At 43.5% G+C, this 18,178-nt stretch overlaps 1 protein-coding gene across 3 annotated transcripts in view; it reads left to right on the top strand.

Moving 5' to 3' along the window:
• AMOT (angiomotin) overlaps positions 1-18,178 on the top strand; it is a 57,697-nt gene that overhangs the window by 37,276 nt on the left and 2,243 nt on the right. For all 3 annotated transcript variants that reach the window (XM_027715986.2, XM_039388479.1, XM_027715991.2), the window contains 6 exons: positions 1,021-1,113; positions 3,754-3,899; positions 13,296-13,445; positions 14,935-15,125; positions 17,023-17,145; positions 17,802-18,034. In XM_027715986.2, coding sequence (XP_027571787.1) covers positions 1,021-1,113; positions 3,754-3,899; positions 13,296-13,445; positions 14,935-15,125; positions 17,023-17,145; positions 17,802-18,034 — 936 coding nt within the window. The remainder of the gene's footprint in view (positions 1-1,020; positions 1,114-3,753; positions 3,900-13,295; positions 13,446-14,934; positions 15,126-17,022; positions 17,146-17,801; positions 18,035-18,178) is intronic.

The raw sequence follows: 18,178 nt of genomic DNA, 5'->3' as shown, positions 1-18,178 counted from the left end.
GCTGACTGCCTAATCCCACACCGGGCGTGTTCACTTGATTTCCTGTCCAGTGACCCTTTGCACTTACATACAAACTGCAGACTGTCTGTTCTTCCTGAAGGTCTTGTCATTCCTTATCAATGTAGGCATCTGGTTTTTTGGATCTCCCTTCCTTTTCCAGAGTGAGATGTTATTAGTGTCTGGCTCTTGCTGAGAGGCTGAAGCAGCATGATGGCTGGCAGGGGAGAGTGGTGTTTGACCTTAACAGGAGTAAAAGTTTAAGCATTAGTTCAAAAGGTGAAGGTGAAAAACATCCACAATTTGAGGTGTTTGAAGGTGCACAAACAGTCTTTTAAACTTAAGTTTAATTTTTTATGGAAGCCTTCTGATTGTCCTGCATGTCATCTGCTCTCACTGCTAAGAGAGAGTCTGTGTCTCTTGCTAAGAGCCTGCTCCCAGAAATTATTTTGCATCCAGGAGGTAAAGCCATGCAGTGCCCAGTGCCCTTGAGAAGGACAGTACACAAACGTCTGCATTAAATAATCTTATTCAGAGTAGAACACAGCATACACATTTTATTCTGATTTTCATAGACTGATACATATTTCTAGCATCTTGAAGCAGCAGAGCTGTTGAGCTGTTCTTAGCATTTCACACTACTCCCTCAAGTCAGGTAATTGGACAGCAGTGATTTAATCTTCTGTTAAGTTTTAGTGGGTAATTATAAGATAATCTTTTAATTGTGTGGAAGAAATAAAGGTATAAATTGAAAAACCAAACTTCTTCTGTGTTATAATTTTTTAAAGTAATTTCTTTGGAACTTCATTTAAACTGTTTTGTCTCGTTGAGCATATTTCTTCAAGGACATCATTAGAAACATTTCAAAAGTGAGTGCCAGCTTCTGATGGGCATTTTACTTTAGACTGTGTAGAATTAGGAGATCCATTCCCCCAGCTTGCATTAGAAATGCCCTGAGCAGATGTAACTTAACGCTTGAAAGTTTTTATTTATTTAGTTTGCTTTTATTGAAAATTTTTGCAGAACGTATGGAGACAGCCAACAAGCAGCTCGCAGAGAAGGAGTTTGAGGGGTCTGAAGACAATCGGAAAACCATCTCTCAGCTCTTTGCACAAAGTGAGTTGCACAGTCATAATGGGTCAGTGGAAAGCTCCAGCCATCCTGGGACAGAGGACAGTGCAGCAGGTTAATTATCAAGACAGAAATCAGCTCAGTGACAGTCCAAAACTGGCAGTGGAGAAAGGAGGAGAGATTCAAGAATTCCTTTTCTGTCAGTATGTAAAGTCCCTCTGATGGGATTTATTAGAGATTGCAGAGCAAAGGTAGTTTGCAGTTAAACTGTAAAATTAATGTTTACCCCATAATTTACAGGATATTTTATCCACCTGTTTTATTCCTTGAAAGCTTTGGAATTAAACCTTCCCAGAATGACAGGAGTCCTGGCATGAGTTAAGGCCAGTGGGACTGGAGCCTGCTAGGTCTCCTGACTCTTTCCTCTTTTATTTGCCCCTGCCCTATCCTGTTCAGCAAAAGTAAAGGGGATGAACACTCCTGCAGTCTGCTGGGCTGGATGAGGGTCAGGAATTCTGTCCACAGCAGTGGATTTATCACAAGGCAAACCAAAATGACGGATGTGAAATGCTGCTTTTCCTTTGTACTGAAATGTCTTGAGGCTGATGGTGACGAGCCAACTTTTCTGTCATCCCATAGTGTACTCCACCCTTCTGACAGCGCTCACTTTTCTCCAGTTGTTACATGAAAAGGTAGCACAATAAAATTCCAAAACAGAGTTTTTCTGTAGTGCAACACACACTGCTGCTACTCTGACAAATGCTGGTATTCCTGTCCCATGTCATCTTTAGCTTATTCCTTGTGGCTTACATTGCAAACAAATGGCTGTCAGGGGGTGAATTCCAAACTCCTGGTGGTAGGGGAAAGTCTGTGAGTTTAGTCTCTCCTTCAGACTGGTTGGGTGGACATTGAGGTTCATAGGTGCCTCCAAAGAGATGGGAAGGTCAAAGCTGTGAGGCCTCCCATTCCATTTCTGCTTTTGAAGGAACATGGAAGCCATAGTGCTACATGTCATCAGTCCCAGCATTTCTAGGAGTGCTGTAGGCACTTGTCAAGTGAAGCAGTTCTCATTTTGGGAAAAGTCTGCACCAAAACTCCAAAAGGCTTTCTGCAAGCACTTAGAGATTAAAAAACAGCCTGCTGGCACTGACTGATACCTGCTGGCGTAATGCCACCCTGTCTCCTTGCAGCTCAGTCTCTGCAGCACACTTTAATGTGCTCACACTGTCAGCAACTCATTCCTGGGTGGAGGAGAAATGCTGAGAAAAGATGAATTAAAAAATAGACAGGTGATGTTAGCCTTTGTCCTTGTGTCTTGTGTCATAGGCTGGCTCTGAGCTGCAGTCAGGGTTTACTCTGCAGAGTTCTGGGTGCTGGTGGTGGACAGGTTTGTTTTGCAACCTGTGTGTGGGCTGTGCTGATTCCCCAGCAGAAGGGAATCTTTAGCTTCTCCATGTTGCTAAAGCTTTGCTCCTGGCTTTTTGCTGGCAGAAGAAAGGGAGTAATTGTGGTGCTGTAAATATAGTTATGCACATGCTTGCACAAACGGGCCCGTGTGCTCCATATGCAGTCTCTTCTAACACCCAGCACCTAGTTCCTGTTTTTCAAGCCTTCCACTCCTTGTCCTCATTCCTTTGTCGTGGGATATTGGTTTCTGGAATGCAGTTTCTCTGGTGTCATCAGTGCTGGGTGTAGATCACTCCAGGGAGTATTCTGTGGTTATGTATCCAGCAAGTGGGTTAATGTTATCGTTGCTGCTGGTTGGCTTGAGCTGGGAATGACAACATACAGGGGACATCAACTCTGCATTGTGGCTTTGCCTTACACCCCTGTGTGATAAGTTCTCCAGTCCACAATTATTTTTATCCTATTTAGTTTTTTTCTGAAGGCAGTTGCCCTGTTCCTGAAACAGCATTGCTGCTTCAACTTGGTCCAGGTCTTTCTGGAGAGCAGCAGAAAAGAATGAGCTGCTGTGCTTGGGGTGGCTTTAAAGCATCAGACGTGAACTCTCAGTGCTGGGCAAAGGGCTTTCTTAGCTGCAGGTCTGCTTTGAGCCCTGACCAAACAGAGATATGTGCCTCAGTTCTGGCCCAGGGTGTCATTTTTCAGGGGAAGACTCAGGAGTTCTCATTGTTCACTTGTTTTCTGACTCCTCTGGTGGTACTGACAGCAAAGTGGGACAGCTGAGGGTTCCTCTGAAAAGGGACAGTTGCCCTGGGCAGAGCAGCCTTCCTGCTTGTGAGGTCAGTGTGGAAAAAAGGAGCACAAGTTTTTCAGGCACAGAAGTCTGCCATGTCTCTCCCCAGCCTGAGATATTACAATTACTCAGTTTGTTTTCCACCACTGAAAGCTCAGATGTGAAGAGGTGCCAAGTTTCACTAACCATCTGCATAATCACAGCAAATTACCTCACTGACTAACTGTACTAAGTGATGCACCTTCTATTCCTTCTTACTATCATTGTGGCACATTGTTACTTGAAGGTACCATGCTTGTTTTTCAGGGTTATAAGTCTTTCTCTTCCTTGAAAGCCATGTCCTTTTTTTCTGTCCTTAGCACTAGATTTGCATTCCCTCCTGTGAGAAGTTCCAGTGCAATCATTCCTTCACCTCTGGAGTGAAATACTCCTGAAAGCTAGGCAGAGACAAGTGCTGTCCATAGATAACTCTCTCTTTGTTTTCACAGACAAGGAAACACAGAGGGAAAAAGAGAAACTGGAAATAGAACTGGCTGCTGCACGTTCCACCAACGAGGACCAACGACGACACATCGAGATCCGAGACCAGGCCTTGAACAACGCTCAGGCCAAGGTGGTGAAACTGGAGGAGGAGGTGAGGATGCTGGGAGAGAGAAATTAGGGTAGCTCGGGTTCCAGTAAAAGTGACTGGGGGAATGAGTTTGTCTTGTGGAAGTTTTAAGGAAATCTGCTTTCTTCAAAGCTGTTTATATCTGCTTAGCTTTGTGTTGAATAGCTAAACCACTGAACTGTGCGCAGATAAGCCACAAATCTGTATTTCCTTGGAAGTGCTTTTGTCTAAGCAGCCATATTTTGTTTTCTTTTTGTTTCAACTTGTAAAAGTGGGCTGGAACTGAGATCTCAGCCCTGGCAACCTCCTGAACTTGGCAGAAATTCAGATTTGGATGGACTTTCAAATAGTATCAGATGAATGCAGCTTGTCCCCTTGCCAGGTGTGGGGACAGTGCAGAGCTCTGGATGTGCCCAGCATTTGTAATAAGCTGGGCATGACCTTAGTTGTTTTCTCTACCTTTCCTCCCAGGAGGGGATAATGCATTTTAGCTGCTTAGCTGGGCAGCTTTCACAGCAGTTGCTTTTGTAGCTTTGTCCCTGCCACTCATGGCTCTCACCTCGCTGCCCTTCTGCGTCACAGCGTCCGTCCTCTTTCCTCCTGCCTGCTTCTTTCCTCTCAAAGGCCCCGTTTCCCACTCTCAGCCTCTGCTTCCTTTACTCCTACTCTTCCTCCTTGGAGAGTCTCAGGAGCAAATGTCATGACCAAGCACACTTCCTCACTGCTGATTTGTTCTCCAATTCTGCCCTCTCCCTGCCTGCCAGCACTCAGCATCACCCTCAGCTGAGCGCTGTTCCTACATGCACCTGAATTTTGCTGCTTTCAGAGACATTCCTCAAACCCTCCCCTTGTCTGCTTCTACTTTTCTCTCTGTTCAGGATCCCATTGTGCCAAGAGAGGAGGAATGATCAAAGACAAAGGGAATATCCTCCTCTCCCAGGTACAGATGTAGCTGCTTTCTTAATTTTAGCCTGTTCTTCTCTGACTCTGTATTTGCCTCAATAGCCCTTCCCCTCTTGTGTCTCTTTACCTGGTGTCCTTAATTTTCGCCCCTTTCTTTAATCTCTTCAGCTTCATGGAAGCCTTCCCTCGATGTCTCTCCTCCTGGATCTGCTCTGCTCATCCAGGATGTTGTTGTAGGGTTACCTGCTCTCATAACCTTATTAGCCTGGCATGGCTGGCTTGCACCTTGGTTACTCAGGGGACAGGGAGCATTAGGTTATAGGGTAATTTATTTACACGTGATGTGATTCTCTTTGGCTCTAGAACTGTTCTGTCATTGACTCTGCAATTTATTGGAGCTCTTTGGCTTTTGTTCAAATTTCAGCACCTTATTACACTAAAAGTCTGGTGTGTCACTAACTCAAGTACATGGGACATCCTTGTGACTTCCCTGAACTCTTCACCTGCTTGGAGTCAATGTGTATAGAAGGTGCTGTGATCAGCTGCACCAGCACTTGCCTGGGTTGAACCTCAATGCAGGCACTAATTTTGGCTCTCTCACAGTAAAGCTGAAGCGAAGTGTCGCTGCCTAAGTAGACTGGTAAAGTAGGGAAGTGACTCTGGGCTAGATTGCGTGATAGCTTAAAAAACACATGTACACCAACACAGAGTGAAGTGCCCTGCATGAGGGCTCGTGGTCATATGCATCCAACCTTTGCTCGAATCCCAGGGCGTGCAGGAAGTGCCACCCTTCCTGTTGCAGATAAATATGGAAGCATCTCAGTGAGGGAGCAGGAATTAACTCTCCTAAAGGTGAGAGAGGAAAAACGGAAAACAAAGGTTAAAGAGTCACTTTTGCAGGTTTCTCAAATCATTATTGAATTAAATACTTAGGATTATAAAGCATTTGTTGCCTCATTAGTGTTAAATTGTGGAAAGTTCTCAAATCCCCAAGCTGTTTGGTAAATCTTCGAAAGGCAGCCAGACCTTCAGAGCTCAGGGCACAGTTTAGAGGGGACTGGAAACATTGTTCTGAGTGAGTGACATTCAGTGACCAGGATATGGACAATTTGTCGATTATTCCTTTTATTCCTGCCATCTGAATGCCTACTTAATCTGAATGACTGGTCCCTGTAATTGTCTCTGTAACTAGTCCAGCTGAGGAGGGTGGAGTTTCTTATGCTCAGGTTTGGCAGCTACTCTGGCTCAGGGCCTGAGGGGGGTGTGCACATTTCAGTTGTTGCATCCTGTAATGTAAGTTTTCAGCTTTTTTGTTTTTCCCTTTCCGTTTTGACTTCCTATTAAGCAGAGTAACCCTGCCTTGTATGCACTAGATTCTTTATAAAAAGAATATTTCCGTTCTAAGGAGAGCTATAAGTCTTATATCACCATAACAATTTAAATATTGCGTTGGAATTGCACCTTTAGATTCTTTTAAAAATCTTTTGCTTCAATTGCCAGTTTGGACAAAACCACCCATCTATAAATGTAGATACTTTTCTACCCCTGTGGTGCTCTGAGGGTTTTTATATATATTGAATTTTAACATCCAACTTGGAGCAAAAGGAGAGGTAAAGGGATGCTAAATGCGATGGAGAAAGGGATGATCTTGGAGATACTGAAGTATAGTATGAAGCAGTTGGAAGCAAAAGTAGACATTCACAGAATACACTTTCCCTGTTTGTAAGGGTGAAATGACTCTTCAAATTTAGAACAAGCTGCCATTAAAGTTTTCGAAAGTGTGGAGTTTATTTCTGCAGAGCGCGAAAAAAGGGTGATTGATCATAAATATTTAAAGCAAACTTAAATATGCCTAAGAACAGAACTGCTACATATGTTTGTTTTATATATGATATTTATACTTCTCTACTCTCCTTAAAGGTACCCAGTTATTAACCCCCTATTTTCACTTCTGCATTTTCATTCTTCCCTTTAGCAGATATTCCACAGTTTGGCATAAATCATCAGCCTATTAAAATTGTTTCGAGTGAAGTATTAGTCTGTGGTTTTTCAAATCAAAACTTCAGATTATTTTCATTATGTGTAATACATTTGAGATAAATTGAACATATGTACATTGACTTAAAAACCTATATCACAGTCGGAAATGGTTAGTGATAATAACTGCAGCTAAAGCAATTGGAAAATTCTCATTTTGGACCATGGATTGCTGTGATGGTCTCAACTCTGATGGAAACATTGGAATGGCAGCAGGTTTGTGGCTGGTCACAGATGGCCTGGATGTGTGAGCTTGTAAAATAGGCACGGTACCGTGATTTAAACAACATCTGCTCGCATACACCTTGAGAGCCTTCAGCAGATGGAGCATTTAAACTTGGCTTTGCTCTGGGCCAGAGGCAGAATGGCTGTGTTTGCAGAAAGGATCCTTCTGACCCACCCCAGACTGAGTAAATGCCGACTTATTGCCAGTCCTTACCAGGCTTGTAATGTTGCAGGAAGGACTTTGATGCCAAACACTTTATCTAACCACAGCTACTGGCTGCAGAGGGTACAATTGCTACTGGTTTTACTTTTTTTTTTAAAAAAAAAAAAAAAAAAAAAAAGAAAAAGGAATTCCCAGAGCTTTTCTTGAACTTGGTCATTTCTGGTTAAATTCATACCCCGGAAGACCAAACTTCAATTCAAAGAAAGTTTGTGGGGTTTGTTGCAGTAGTGTAGCTTGTGCTCCTTTGCTCCACCACTTTACAAACCACTGTTTTACTGAGTGCCTTGAGACAGCTTTGAAAAATAGTGACTACCTCCAGGAAGATAAAAATACCTACTCTTTTGCCATCCTCTTTCACACAACTTGCAGTGGAAAGAGGAGAATGATGTCCTCTTATATGGGTGGAATTTGAGGGCTGACAGAGAGAACAAGTTTGAATGAAATATCTTTTCTAAAAATGCTTGTATTTATAAGGTCTTTCAGCCATCAGAATTCAACATAAACAGCTGTCGGGGCTAAGATACTGTATTCATTTTTCACTGTTCTATTGGTAGGAGAGAAATAACCTACTATTTCTGATAACAGCGAGGGTTCTGTCTATGGGGAAATGTGAAAATGCATTTCCCAGTGACATCTACTGTACTTTATATGCTTTGTCTGAGATACTTTCAGAGCAGAGCTCTGGCACAAGAGGAAACCCAAAGGAGAGCTGTGTGCTTGAAGGCTTGTCTGTTTTTTTTCCAGTCACTTCTTGGTCTATAAAAAGATATTCCTGGTCTCCATAGCTTTCTCTCACATAAATGCTCAGACTCTGAGAGCTACAAAATACTCTTTTCAGGACAGAGCTGCTTCTAAAGGGGACCCTTTTTAGATGGCTTATTGTTCCTGGATGGGTAGGGTGCAGAGGAGAGAAAACTCCCTCTCTTCCCTGTAACTGATATGTGTGTGTCTAATGACCTACATTCTTGTAACAGAACAGAACTGGCTTTTTGCTGCTATGTCACTATCTCACATATTCTGCCAGTTAGTGATTTTCCAGAGGTGGCTCTGAGAGTTAGAACTTATTTTAGCACAAACAAACGGAGCGACGACATTATGACATTCCCATGCAGCAAACACTATTCCCTAGCAAGAGGATAGTGTTACCAGATTGTTTCAGCATGAGCTCTTGCTGGGGCCAGTGGTGTCTTGTTGGGCCTGAATTCAAACCAACCAAGGGTTCAAAGGCATCCTAGAGGAATATATTCCAACTGCATGAGGGAGAGGTGGTTCGAACGTGCTTGCTGTCTCATTTTTTAACTACATTTCTGCCATAGCAGGCAAATTCTTGTGGGGAAACACATTTTCAGCTGTGTGTGAATGGATTCAGCTTTAGGATAAACCCAGAATGTAATGAAAACACCCTGAATATATTAAACCAAGGACTTTGAAGACATCAGAAATTGTGGGTGGGAGACAAGCAGATGCTGATGAATGTTACCAGTTGACTGAAACAGGAGCTGTCCAAGATGAAGGTAATAACTGGGTTTGACAAAATGCCTGGGAGAGTTCTGAATCATTGATGGCTATGCAGGAAGTTTTCTCTTCTTCCCCAGAAAAAATGTTTGCTGAGTAATGCATCTGGAAGCAATGATCTCTACAAAAAGATCCTTCCTTCCCCCTTGCCTGCTGTGTCCAGGACTGCGTTTGTCCTGCACAGGCAGCTCCAGTCGGAGGATGTTACAGCCTCCCCTGGGACTTGACAGTGAAAAGTCATTGTTCCTGGGTACCCCTGCTCCCTGTGCATGAAACCTCTGTGCCCCCTTCCCAGCCTTCCTTCTGCAAGAACTTGGGATCCCTGAATGAGATTGTGTGGTTTGTCAAAGCCTGAGTAAATGGAGGAATAGGATTTGTTTGGCTTTCAGAATGTTAATCCCCCTTCTGCTGGACAGTTGTAATAATAATCAAGTACCCCTATTTCTGAGAGGAAAACTTTATCCTTGGCCATTGGGTTTAGACCATGCAAAGAATGGGGAAATAAAATGAAGCCAGAAATACTTGATCAGGCAGCCAGGGAATCCTGGGGTATTCCCTGCTTCACTTTGCACTTCGTGTACCTGATTTCTGCAGAGCCCAAGCCGCTCCTGGTCCTCTTTATTTTTCTTGTCCTTGGTCCTGTTGCAGAATTTACATAAACTTTGTAGTAAATGGGAACTGGAGAGTGAATGCTCTTGTTTGCACTAGTTTAGTTAGAAAATATTATTGATAAAATTATAGCCTGATCTCTGATTCTTGGTTAGGACATTTTCCAAAGCAGTCAGGGATTGACCTGGAGAAGATAATGATATTAATAAAGCTGTGCTCTGTGCTGCAGGAAATGCTGGGAAGGGATACAGTCATGCTGAAGTGCTCTGCTGTGCTTCCAGACATGCACTGAGGTTATTTGAGATCTTACATCTTAAATAGCTGTTATAATAAAGATATCCTCATGAGCAAAATGCTCTGCATTTCCAGAGCACCCTTTGAGGCAAAGCAGTTATGATACATTATGTGACCATGAGTTTGCTTCTTAGTTAAATGTTGTACCATCAAAAGAAAAGTTACTATCTTGTCAAATTTATTTAAAATTACATACTGAAGGGTGTGACTGCATCCTTGTAAAGCTTGGGGAATGAACTCTTACCTAGAGCACGTGTTCACTGCAAGGCCTGATGCAGAGGAGAGAATTCCAGCATCCTTTGATGCCATCTCTGCTGTGGTAGATGTTGTTGTGACCCTTGGCACTGAGCCAAGGTTCTATGATGGAAGAGAGAGGGTGGGGAATCCATGGCAAATGACCAAGAACAAGCCTCAGCATGCTGCCTTTTTTTCCTTCCTCCCAACTTACTTATGTCTTCAGCACCCTGGCAATACTCAGGAAATTGTTTCCAATTCCTGTCTTAGGAAAACAAGATCATACTCTCAATTTGTGGTAATGAAATCCCTCTGCGCTTGGGAAAATCATTCCCGATCCTCTTTACTTTGAGAGGACAGATGAAGTCAGAAAGTTTAAGAAATAAAAAATATAAAAATTAGATTTCAATTCCGCCACTCCTGGAGAGTCCTGGTCCACAGAAGGGTAAATTGTTGTCACGAACACTCGCAGAGTGGCAGAGCTGGAAATGAAAGTGCCAGAATATGCAGTGAGCTGACAGTGCAGGAAGTGTGTGAAATGAAACAATCTTATAGATAAAGGATAATTCTGACAAAAGACATTGGGAAAGCTGAGTTGTGTGGAGCACATCCGTGCCTTTAAAGCTTATGGAACATCTGGGTTCCAAAAAACTGAAAATTACTTAAGGAATTCCTGAGTTAATTCTCAGTTTTACGTTGTTAAAAAAATACACACATGAGTCCCAAGTATTCTAACATTCCTAATTCTTCCTGATGCTGGAAGATGAGGTGTACCTTATGAAGGGGGAGAAAATGTTGTCTTTCTGCAAAGCCACTGAACAAGCTGTGCTTGTACGTTGGGTCTGGTGCCCAAGTCAGGCATGTGCAGGCAGTGCAGGAAGTTGGGCAACAGCCTGTGTTGCAACTTTCCACCTGCAGGTTTGGCTGATGGGAGCATTTTCAAAGTGAATGTTTCAGTGGAATTTCTGTGTCCTGGTTCTGTTTTCTGGCTGGTCTCTTGGTGTTCTTTGAATGCAGGCCAGGACGTTTATCCACACATACCCATACTCAGGTTTGTTCATTTTGAAACCAGTAAAATGTTGTCAGTGGCTGCTTTTGCAGGGAGGATTTTACCTGTGTGTTAAAAAACTTTTCAGAAATTTAAATGCTTTGTAGTAGGTAATAAGAGACCAAATGTGCATCACTGCATCCTCAACTTTTTTTATCCCCCTGTCCAGAAGAGAAAGGGAGGAGAGCTGATTTGCAAGATATTATTATTCAGCTTGATGCATACTATTTCACTGCTAGTGGGTTTATCAGGTTGTTCCTTACTCTTGTCCAGGTCAAAATTCAAGATACTGGGTGCTCTCCATTTCTAGGTTCTGCTGCTAACCCCGTAGTTTCTCTCTTTTGGCCACTTTGAGCTGCTGTTAATCTAAGTGTAATGTTGCTTGTCCCTCCCATTCCAAACAAGCTTGAAATCTTGAGCAATCGAATAAAAATACCTTTCTACTGTACATGCACTGGTGGGAAGTCCTTTGGCTGGATTGCTCACTGTTTATTGTAACTTTTATTGTAAAATACTTGTTGGGGGAAAATCCTCTAAGGCAGCAACATTCATGCTGTGAGATTAGATGCCTGCTGACTTTATGAAGAGAAGAAAAGGATACCATGTCTGGGATTAATAGTGTTTGGGGATTTTTCTCTCTCCGCTATTCACATTGCAATCTCTGCATTGCCTCGAGGAACGAGGAGTGAGAAAAGGGAAAATTTTTGAAGAAACACATGATAAGACCTTTTTGGAATAAAGGTGCAATGTAAGAATGGCTCATGTTGTTCAGATCAAAGTATCCTATGTCTGCTGAAACTTAGAGCAGATTCCTAGGGAGCGTTATCAGAATGGGGCCAACAAGCAGCGATACTTTCCCAGAGTATTTTCCACTTCCAAGAAGGACTTCCTGAGCCCAAAGTGGTGTCTTTTGTCTTTAATATCCCTCAGTGGACTTTTCTTCCATGAAGCTGTAGAGCAGCTCTTTGAACTCACATAAGGGAGTCTGTGTTTTGCATTCTCTGGACTTCAGCTCCGACTGTTGGGAAAAGTTGCCTGCTTCCTGCTGTTTTTGTATTTCAGGGTTTATGACAATCACAGCTACAAAAGCAGTATCCCAAATTTGCTGCAAAAGGCCAGCTAATTGCAATTGTTAGTCTTTTCCTTAATAGAAAGTAATGTCCATAGGTGTCCAGTATTCCCTATATTAAAATAAAGCTGGGCCCTGGGTGTATTTTTATTCTTTTTTTGGTTTATTCATATATTAGTTTGTTTTTTTTCTGCCTGAACTCTGTATTAACCTTGCTAATACAGTTATTGGGGGGGCTCAGCATGGTAGTTTTTGTTGCTTATTGTGAGACAGCTTGGTGTGCAGGATGAACGATGGAGGAGGATGGAAGGGCAGGGGCAAGAACAGAGCAGGACCTCTCAGGTCACTCTGGGCCAAGATTATTCCAGGCTGCTGGAATAAGCCTGGTTGCAGCATGGGGAGAGCACAGGACATGGCTGGTGTGTGCTTTCATCCTATTATTTTATTATTATGGGACTGGAATAGGATCCTACAAGTTTTGAATCAGTTTCTGCTTAACCTTGTAAAAACACTGCCAGCAATTTTCAGTGTTGCCCTGAAAGTGTTCCCAGATTGTGGACCAGCTCTAAACACTGTCTTTGCTGCAGTTACCTTGGAAACGTGTGTCAATTCACTCAAACAATATTATGAACCCAGGTGCCCTTTCTAGTCTGTTGCTGCTCTCAGAAGTTTGCAACAGGTGTTTTCCTCAGTCTCCCCATCGTTACTATGGGGTCGCCGAGGTCAAAAAGGACAAATATACCCATCAGGAAAGCAGAGATGGGACAGACCTGTAAAATCCTGAGGGCTGAGTCTAGAGCAGGAGTCTGAGGCTCACTGACAGCAGTCATAGAATCATAGAGTCAGGGAATGGTTTGGATTGGAGGGGACCTTAAAAACCATCCCATCCAGTCCCACCCCTGTCATGGGCAGGGACACCTCCAACTATCTCAGGTTGCTCCAAGCCCCCTCCAGCCTGGCCTTGGACACTTCCAGGGATGGGGCAGCCACAGCTTCTCTGGGCAACCTGTGCCAGGGCCTCCCCAGCCTCCCAGGGAACACTTCCTAATATCCCAGCTAACCCTGCCCTCTGTCAGTGTGAAGTTATCCCCTTTTGTCCTGTCGCTCCAGGCCCTTGTAAATAGTCTTTTTCCATCTTTCTTGTAGGCTCACTTCGGGTGCTGCAGGTCATCTGCACATCCTCCTGGCTGCTGTGCAAAGCCAGAAGTTCACTCACTCATTCTCATTGTTTAGTTTATGTTGCATTTTCTTCCTTTCTTTCAGCTCAAAAAGAAGCAGGTCTATGTGGAGAAGGTGGAGAAGATGCAGCAGGCCTTGGTTCAGCTGCAGGCAGCGTGTGAGAAGCGGGAGCAGCTGGAACACAGGCTGAGGACACGGCTGGAGAGAGAACTGGAGTCTCTGCGGATGCAGCAGGTACCCCTGTTCCCCTGGGCTGGGCTGGGGTTCCTGTAGGATTGCACACCACACCCTGCACCACGCAGGAAAGAAGGGCAGTGGGGGTTTTGTCATCTTGTATTATTAAGGGATGTTTCTTTTGCTAGCTAGAGTCATGGATTTGCTGGCTGTTGTATCGTTTTTACCTGAGTTTGTACTATTTTAATCAGAAAATTTAGGTAAGCAGCAATAGGGGATCCATCCTGTGCTGGGGTGCAGACACAGCTGTATAGCTTAGATGCTGTTTTATCATTAAGTATCCTGGTTATATTTGCTTTGAAATTATTTTTAGTATCTTGTTCACAGTTTGGAATTTTATATAAAATTCCTTAACAACTGGTCTGAAGAGAGGCCCTTCAAAAAACTTTTGCATTTAAAAAAACCCACACAAGACTAAAGCAGCAAAACCAATTCTATATATGCAGTTGATGGAAATGTGGACTATATTCTTGTGAGTGTAATGTGAGTCTTTTTCAGTGAAAAGAATGAATGAGTAGTAGATTGTGCAGGGGTGTTATGAATTGGATGTGAAGTTTTACTTCAACCTGGGTCAAACACAGGTGAACTGTCAGGTGTGTAAATTTTACTAGAAATAGGATGCAGGCCTGTGTTCTAAATCACATCTATTTTCAGGTTATTTTTATCCCCCAACTTCCACCTCTGCATACGAATGGATATTTGAATCTTACTTGGGGGTTTTTGTATTGGTTTTAGTAGGAGTAATTTGATAAACTTTTCTGTGTTACCTTTGGAAGATTAAGAACTCTAAACAACTTTTTACATTGAGCCTGAGTAAACAAAATAAACTGCTTTCTTGTCATGGTTAAAAATTCTGAGCTGAGCATAAAAAGCTTGTCCACCCAACTTCTTTTCTTTTAAATTTTTTAAAATTTTTTTTAAAGTCAAATATCCTGCTAATCCCAGATTATCCATTGAACTATTAGCTCAGCAAATCTCCACTCTTGTTTTGAAAGGGAACACTGCCTGTCTTCCAAATATTGCTTTAGAAATGAATTATTTTAATCCCCAGCTACTTAATCCCCAGGTCTACACTGATAATATTAATTTAATGACCAAATCCTTTAAAAATATTTTGGATGTATTTTTGAAGAGGGGTGATAGCTCTTGTAAACTAGTTAGTGTTTTGCTAAACACTGTTGGAAGTAGGTCGATGTTACTTTAGGCATCATGGATGGGCTGTACACATCACACCTGAATAGCATGATCCAGCTCTGGGATGCATATTTTGGGCTTAGGAGTATTTTCTATCTCAGACATTTGCTTATTAGTCTGCCCAACATTGCATCGACAACTGCATTTCACTTGGGGGGTTCTTTTGTCAAAGCAGTGCTGCTCTGGAGCAGCCTCTGTCCTTCAAACAAAAAGCAGACCAACCAACCCTGATTCTTACAGATGCATCCTGAGACTTCTGTTTTTGGTTTTGGTTTTTTTTTCTCTCGGGACTCAGCGCCAGGGCACATCTCAGGCTGCCAACGTCTCCGAGTACAACGCCACGGCGCTCATGGAACTCCTGCGGGAGAAGGAAGAAAGGATTCTCGCTCTGGAAGCTGACATGACCAAGTGGGAACAGAAGTACCTGGAGGAAAGTGTGATGAGGCAGTTTGCTTTGGATGCAGCTGCAACTGTGGCTGCTCAGAGGTAAATGAGACTTTTCATAGTGCTGGGATTGTTTTCTTTTTCCAGTTGAATGTCATATTTCCCACCGAGGAATGTTGTCATACCACCCTCCCATGATCGCTTGCCTTGTGTTCTGAACGGCTCCTCAGACTTCTTCATGTAAGTGGAGCTTGGCTGCTTTTTCTGGGAGCTGTGGAATTGCCAGCAATTAGAAACATTTTTCCAGAGGAAGATTCCTCCACGTGCAGGAGCCATTTTCCAGACTAGAATTGTTCTGAGCCATTCCTAGAAGCTGTTGATTCAAAAATAGGTGTATGAGAAAGGGTTTGTTTTTTTATTTTTAAAGCAGGAATCAGTCCTTTCTGAAGTCATGTGAGATGGGGTGAGCTTGGTGATTCACATCATTCACCCTGAATGGCTTCCTTGTTCTCCAGAATGTTTTTGCAAATTACTTTGTGGTATTGTCCTCAACATGGTTACTAACCAGAAACATCTACTAGGAAATTCTGCTCAAAACATTCTGCTGTGTATGGAGAGCACTGCTTGTGGGGGTGGGAAGGGTGTCTGAAATTTGGTAACAAGCTCACATTCCAAGACATCTGCACAGAAACACTTATTATGGCTGTAAATAGGCCCGAGTGCCTCAGCTGGCTGGTGAACGGGAGCTGTGTTGGAGTGCAGCTCCTTAGCGTTGGGTGTTGCGTACATGGAATTTCATTGCTCTCTAGTTGATGGTTCTTGATGGCAGATTTTACTGTGGATTGTTTCATGAGCCAAATCCAGATAGGGCTGTTATCACTACTGGCTTTCCAGCTTGTAAGATCATACTGGAATTACAGGGGTAAAGTTGCAGAGCTGCTGTGTTAGCGTTTAAAGACTTATCTTATCTTGCTCCAGAAGCAAGCTGTTATTTCAGCATATTGATGCTTCTTGTGCACTGTTTTCTGCCTCCCTAGAGATTCCCTAAAGGCTTTTGCTGCTGCTTGCCCTTAGAGGCCATGTTATATTTTCAGCATGGGCTGATAAGTAGGGGCCTGGTCTATTGTTTATCGGGGAATGAGAGGGCATGTGTTGCTGGTCAGCTTTTGTTAAATGAACAAAAATGCTGTCCAGTCAGGAAAGAGCCAGCCTCTGCTTTTCCATCTAGCTGCTGGGAGGGCTTCCACTAGTTTCGGGGGCAACCTCATCTACGCTGTGTACAGATTTCTTTCCCTTTTCTTCCCTAGTGGGAACTAGCATCCTGAGGTTGCAGGAAGGATGCTTTAGAGCACAGGCAGGAATCTGGGTCACATTGGGTTTATTTGGTAAATGACCTTCTCATGCCCTTCACGTTCACAAGTAGAATGAAATACTCATTATGTTTTGGTTAGTGGACTGAACAACTATGACAGTGTTAACATCAGGCACTGTACAGAATGAGCCTGAAACTGTTTTCAGCCCATTTCAAGTGTTTTGGACCAAGCTGCTTAGGACTGCTTAAGAAACTTCCATGCCTTGTTCCCTTTGATACTCACATTCCCTGTATGATACTGTTGGAAGGGGAAGGGAAAAAGCTTTATATCTGCAGTGAAGTTTGTGCTATTTCAATTGAAGAAAAACACCTGGTGTTCTATATCCTTCCCTTTCCCCATGATTCGCCTCATTGATCCCTTTACAGTAGTGCAGTTAATCTACATTAGATTATAGACTGGCCTGAGATGGACAGGATATTGTTGTAATGACTTGCATGTTTTTATAATCTAATCTTCATTAGGACACTAATGAAGTTGGGAGTTGGATTTTTGGAAGACACTGAGCCAGCTTAAACTCATAAAAAGTGGATGTTCTTGTTTGTTACTTTTGAGCAATGATTTTGTGCTGCTAGGAGGAAAGCAGCAAACATATCAGGTCCTTGATCTGCTGTACTGCTTGTTCTCAGGGACACGACGGTGATCAGCCACTCGCCCAACCCCAGCTATGACACCTCACTGGAAGCTCGCATCCAGAAGGAGGAGGAGGAGATTCTGCTTGCCAACAGGAGATGTCTTGACATGGAGGGAAGGTAAAGTGCAGTTTGGCCCTATCTGGCTTCCTTGAGACAGGGATTTTACATTAATTGTCTGGGTAGACACCTCAGAACCAGCAATTCTTGTATCTTCCCCAACAGCAACGATGTAGGATGACACACACTCATCTGGCCAAGGCAGTATCTACATAGCAATCCAAAATCTGTCTTGATACTGAGGGCTAATACAAAAAAGTCTTGTCTTAGATTTTTTTGCATCTAGCTTGTTCCTCTTCTCTCTTCAGGGCGTCTTCATCAGACCCCAGGCTCCACCACCTCTTAACAGTCTCACAGAACTGCTTTCCCTGGGGTTAGGTCCAGTGCAGACTCCCCAGAGTGTGTCAATAATCCTCTTCTTTCTATTGGTCTCATGTCCTGGCCATAACTCTCAGCTTTGTCTCAAAGCCACTTCCATGGCTGTTTAGAGCAGCTTCCAGGAGCCAAAGGTGGGTGGGTGTCTCAGTGCATTCTCTTGTGCATAATTTGCTCTGTGGGCCAGTGAGCAGCCAGTGTCCAGGACAACAATCTCGCTGTCATCCTCTCTCCACCTCCCAAAAGGCCTAAGAGGGTCTTGCTCACAGCCATGGGGACACTGAGGCCTCAGTGCAAGGAGACAGGAGACTCATAAATTGTTCATTTTACTTCCCCAAAAGGATTAAGACTCTCCATGCTCAGATCATTGAGAAGGATGCCATGATCAAAGTCCTGCAGCAGCGCTCCCGGAAGGAGCCTGGCAAGACAGACCAGCTCAGCTCCATGAGACCTGCCAAGTCCCTCATGTCCATCTCCAACGCTGGCTCAGGCTTGCTGTCCCACTCCTCAACGCTGAGCAGCACTCCCATCCTGGAGGAGAAGAGGGAGGACAAGAGCTGGAAAGGCAGTCTGGGTAATTTTCAAGTACCAGTGGCAATTCAGATACGCAGGTCACTGCTTAGAGGGGAGGAGGAGCAGCAGAGGAAGGTGTGTTAGACAGACAGACCAGCTGGCCTGGCACGTAGTAAAACTGACTGCAAGCAAGATGGGACACATT

Source organism: Pipra filicauda, unplaced genomic scaffold (genome assembly GCF_003945595.2).
Source record: "Pipra filicauda isolate LSUMZ 115617 unplaced genomic scaffold, ASM394559v2 scaffold655_size181804_pilon, whole genome shotgun sequence".
NCBI classification, from domain to species: Eukaryota; Metazoa; Chordata; class Aves; order Passeriformes; family Pipridae; genus Pipra; species Pipra filicauda.
This window is presented reverse-complemented; position numbering and strand designations above follow the sequence as displayed.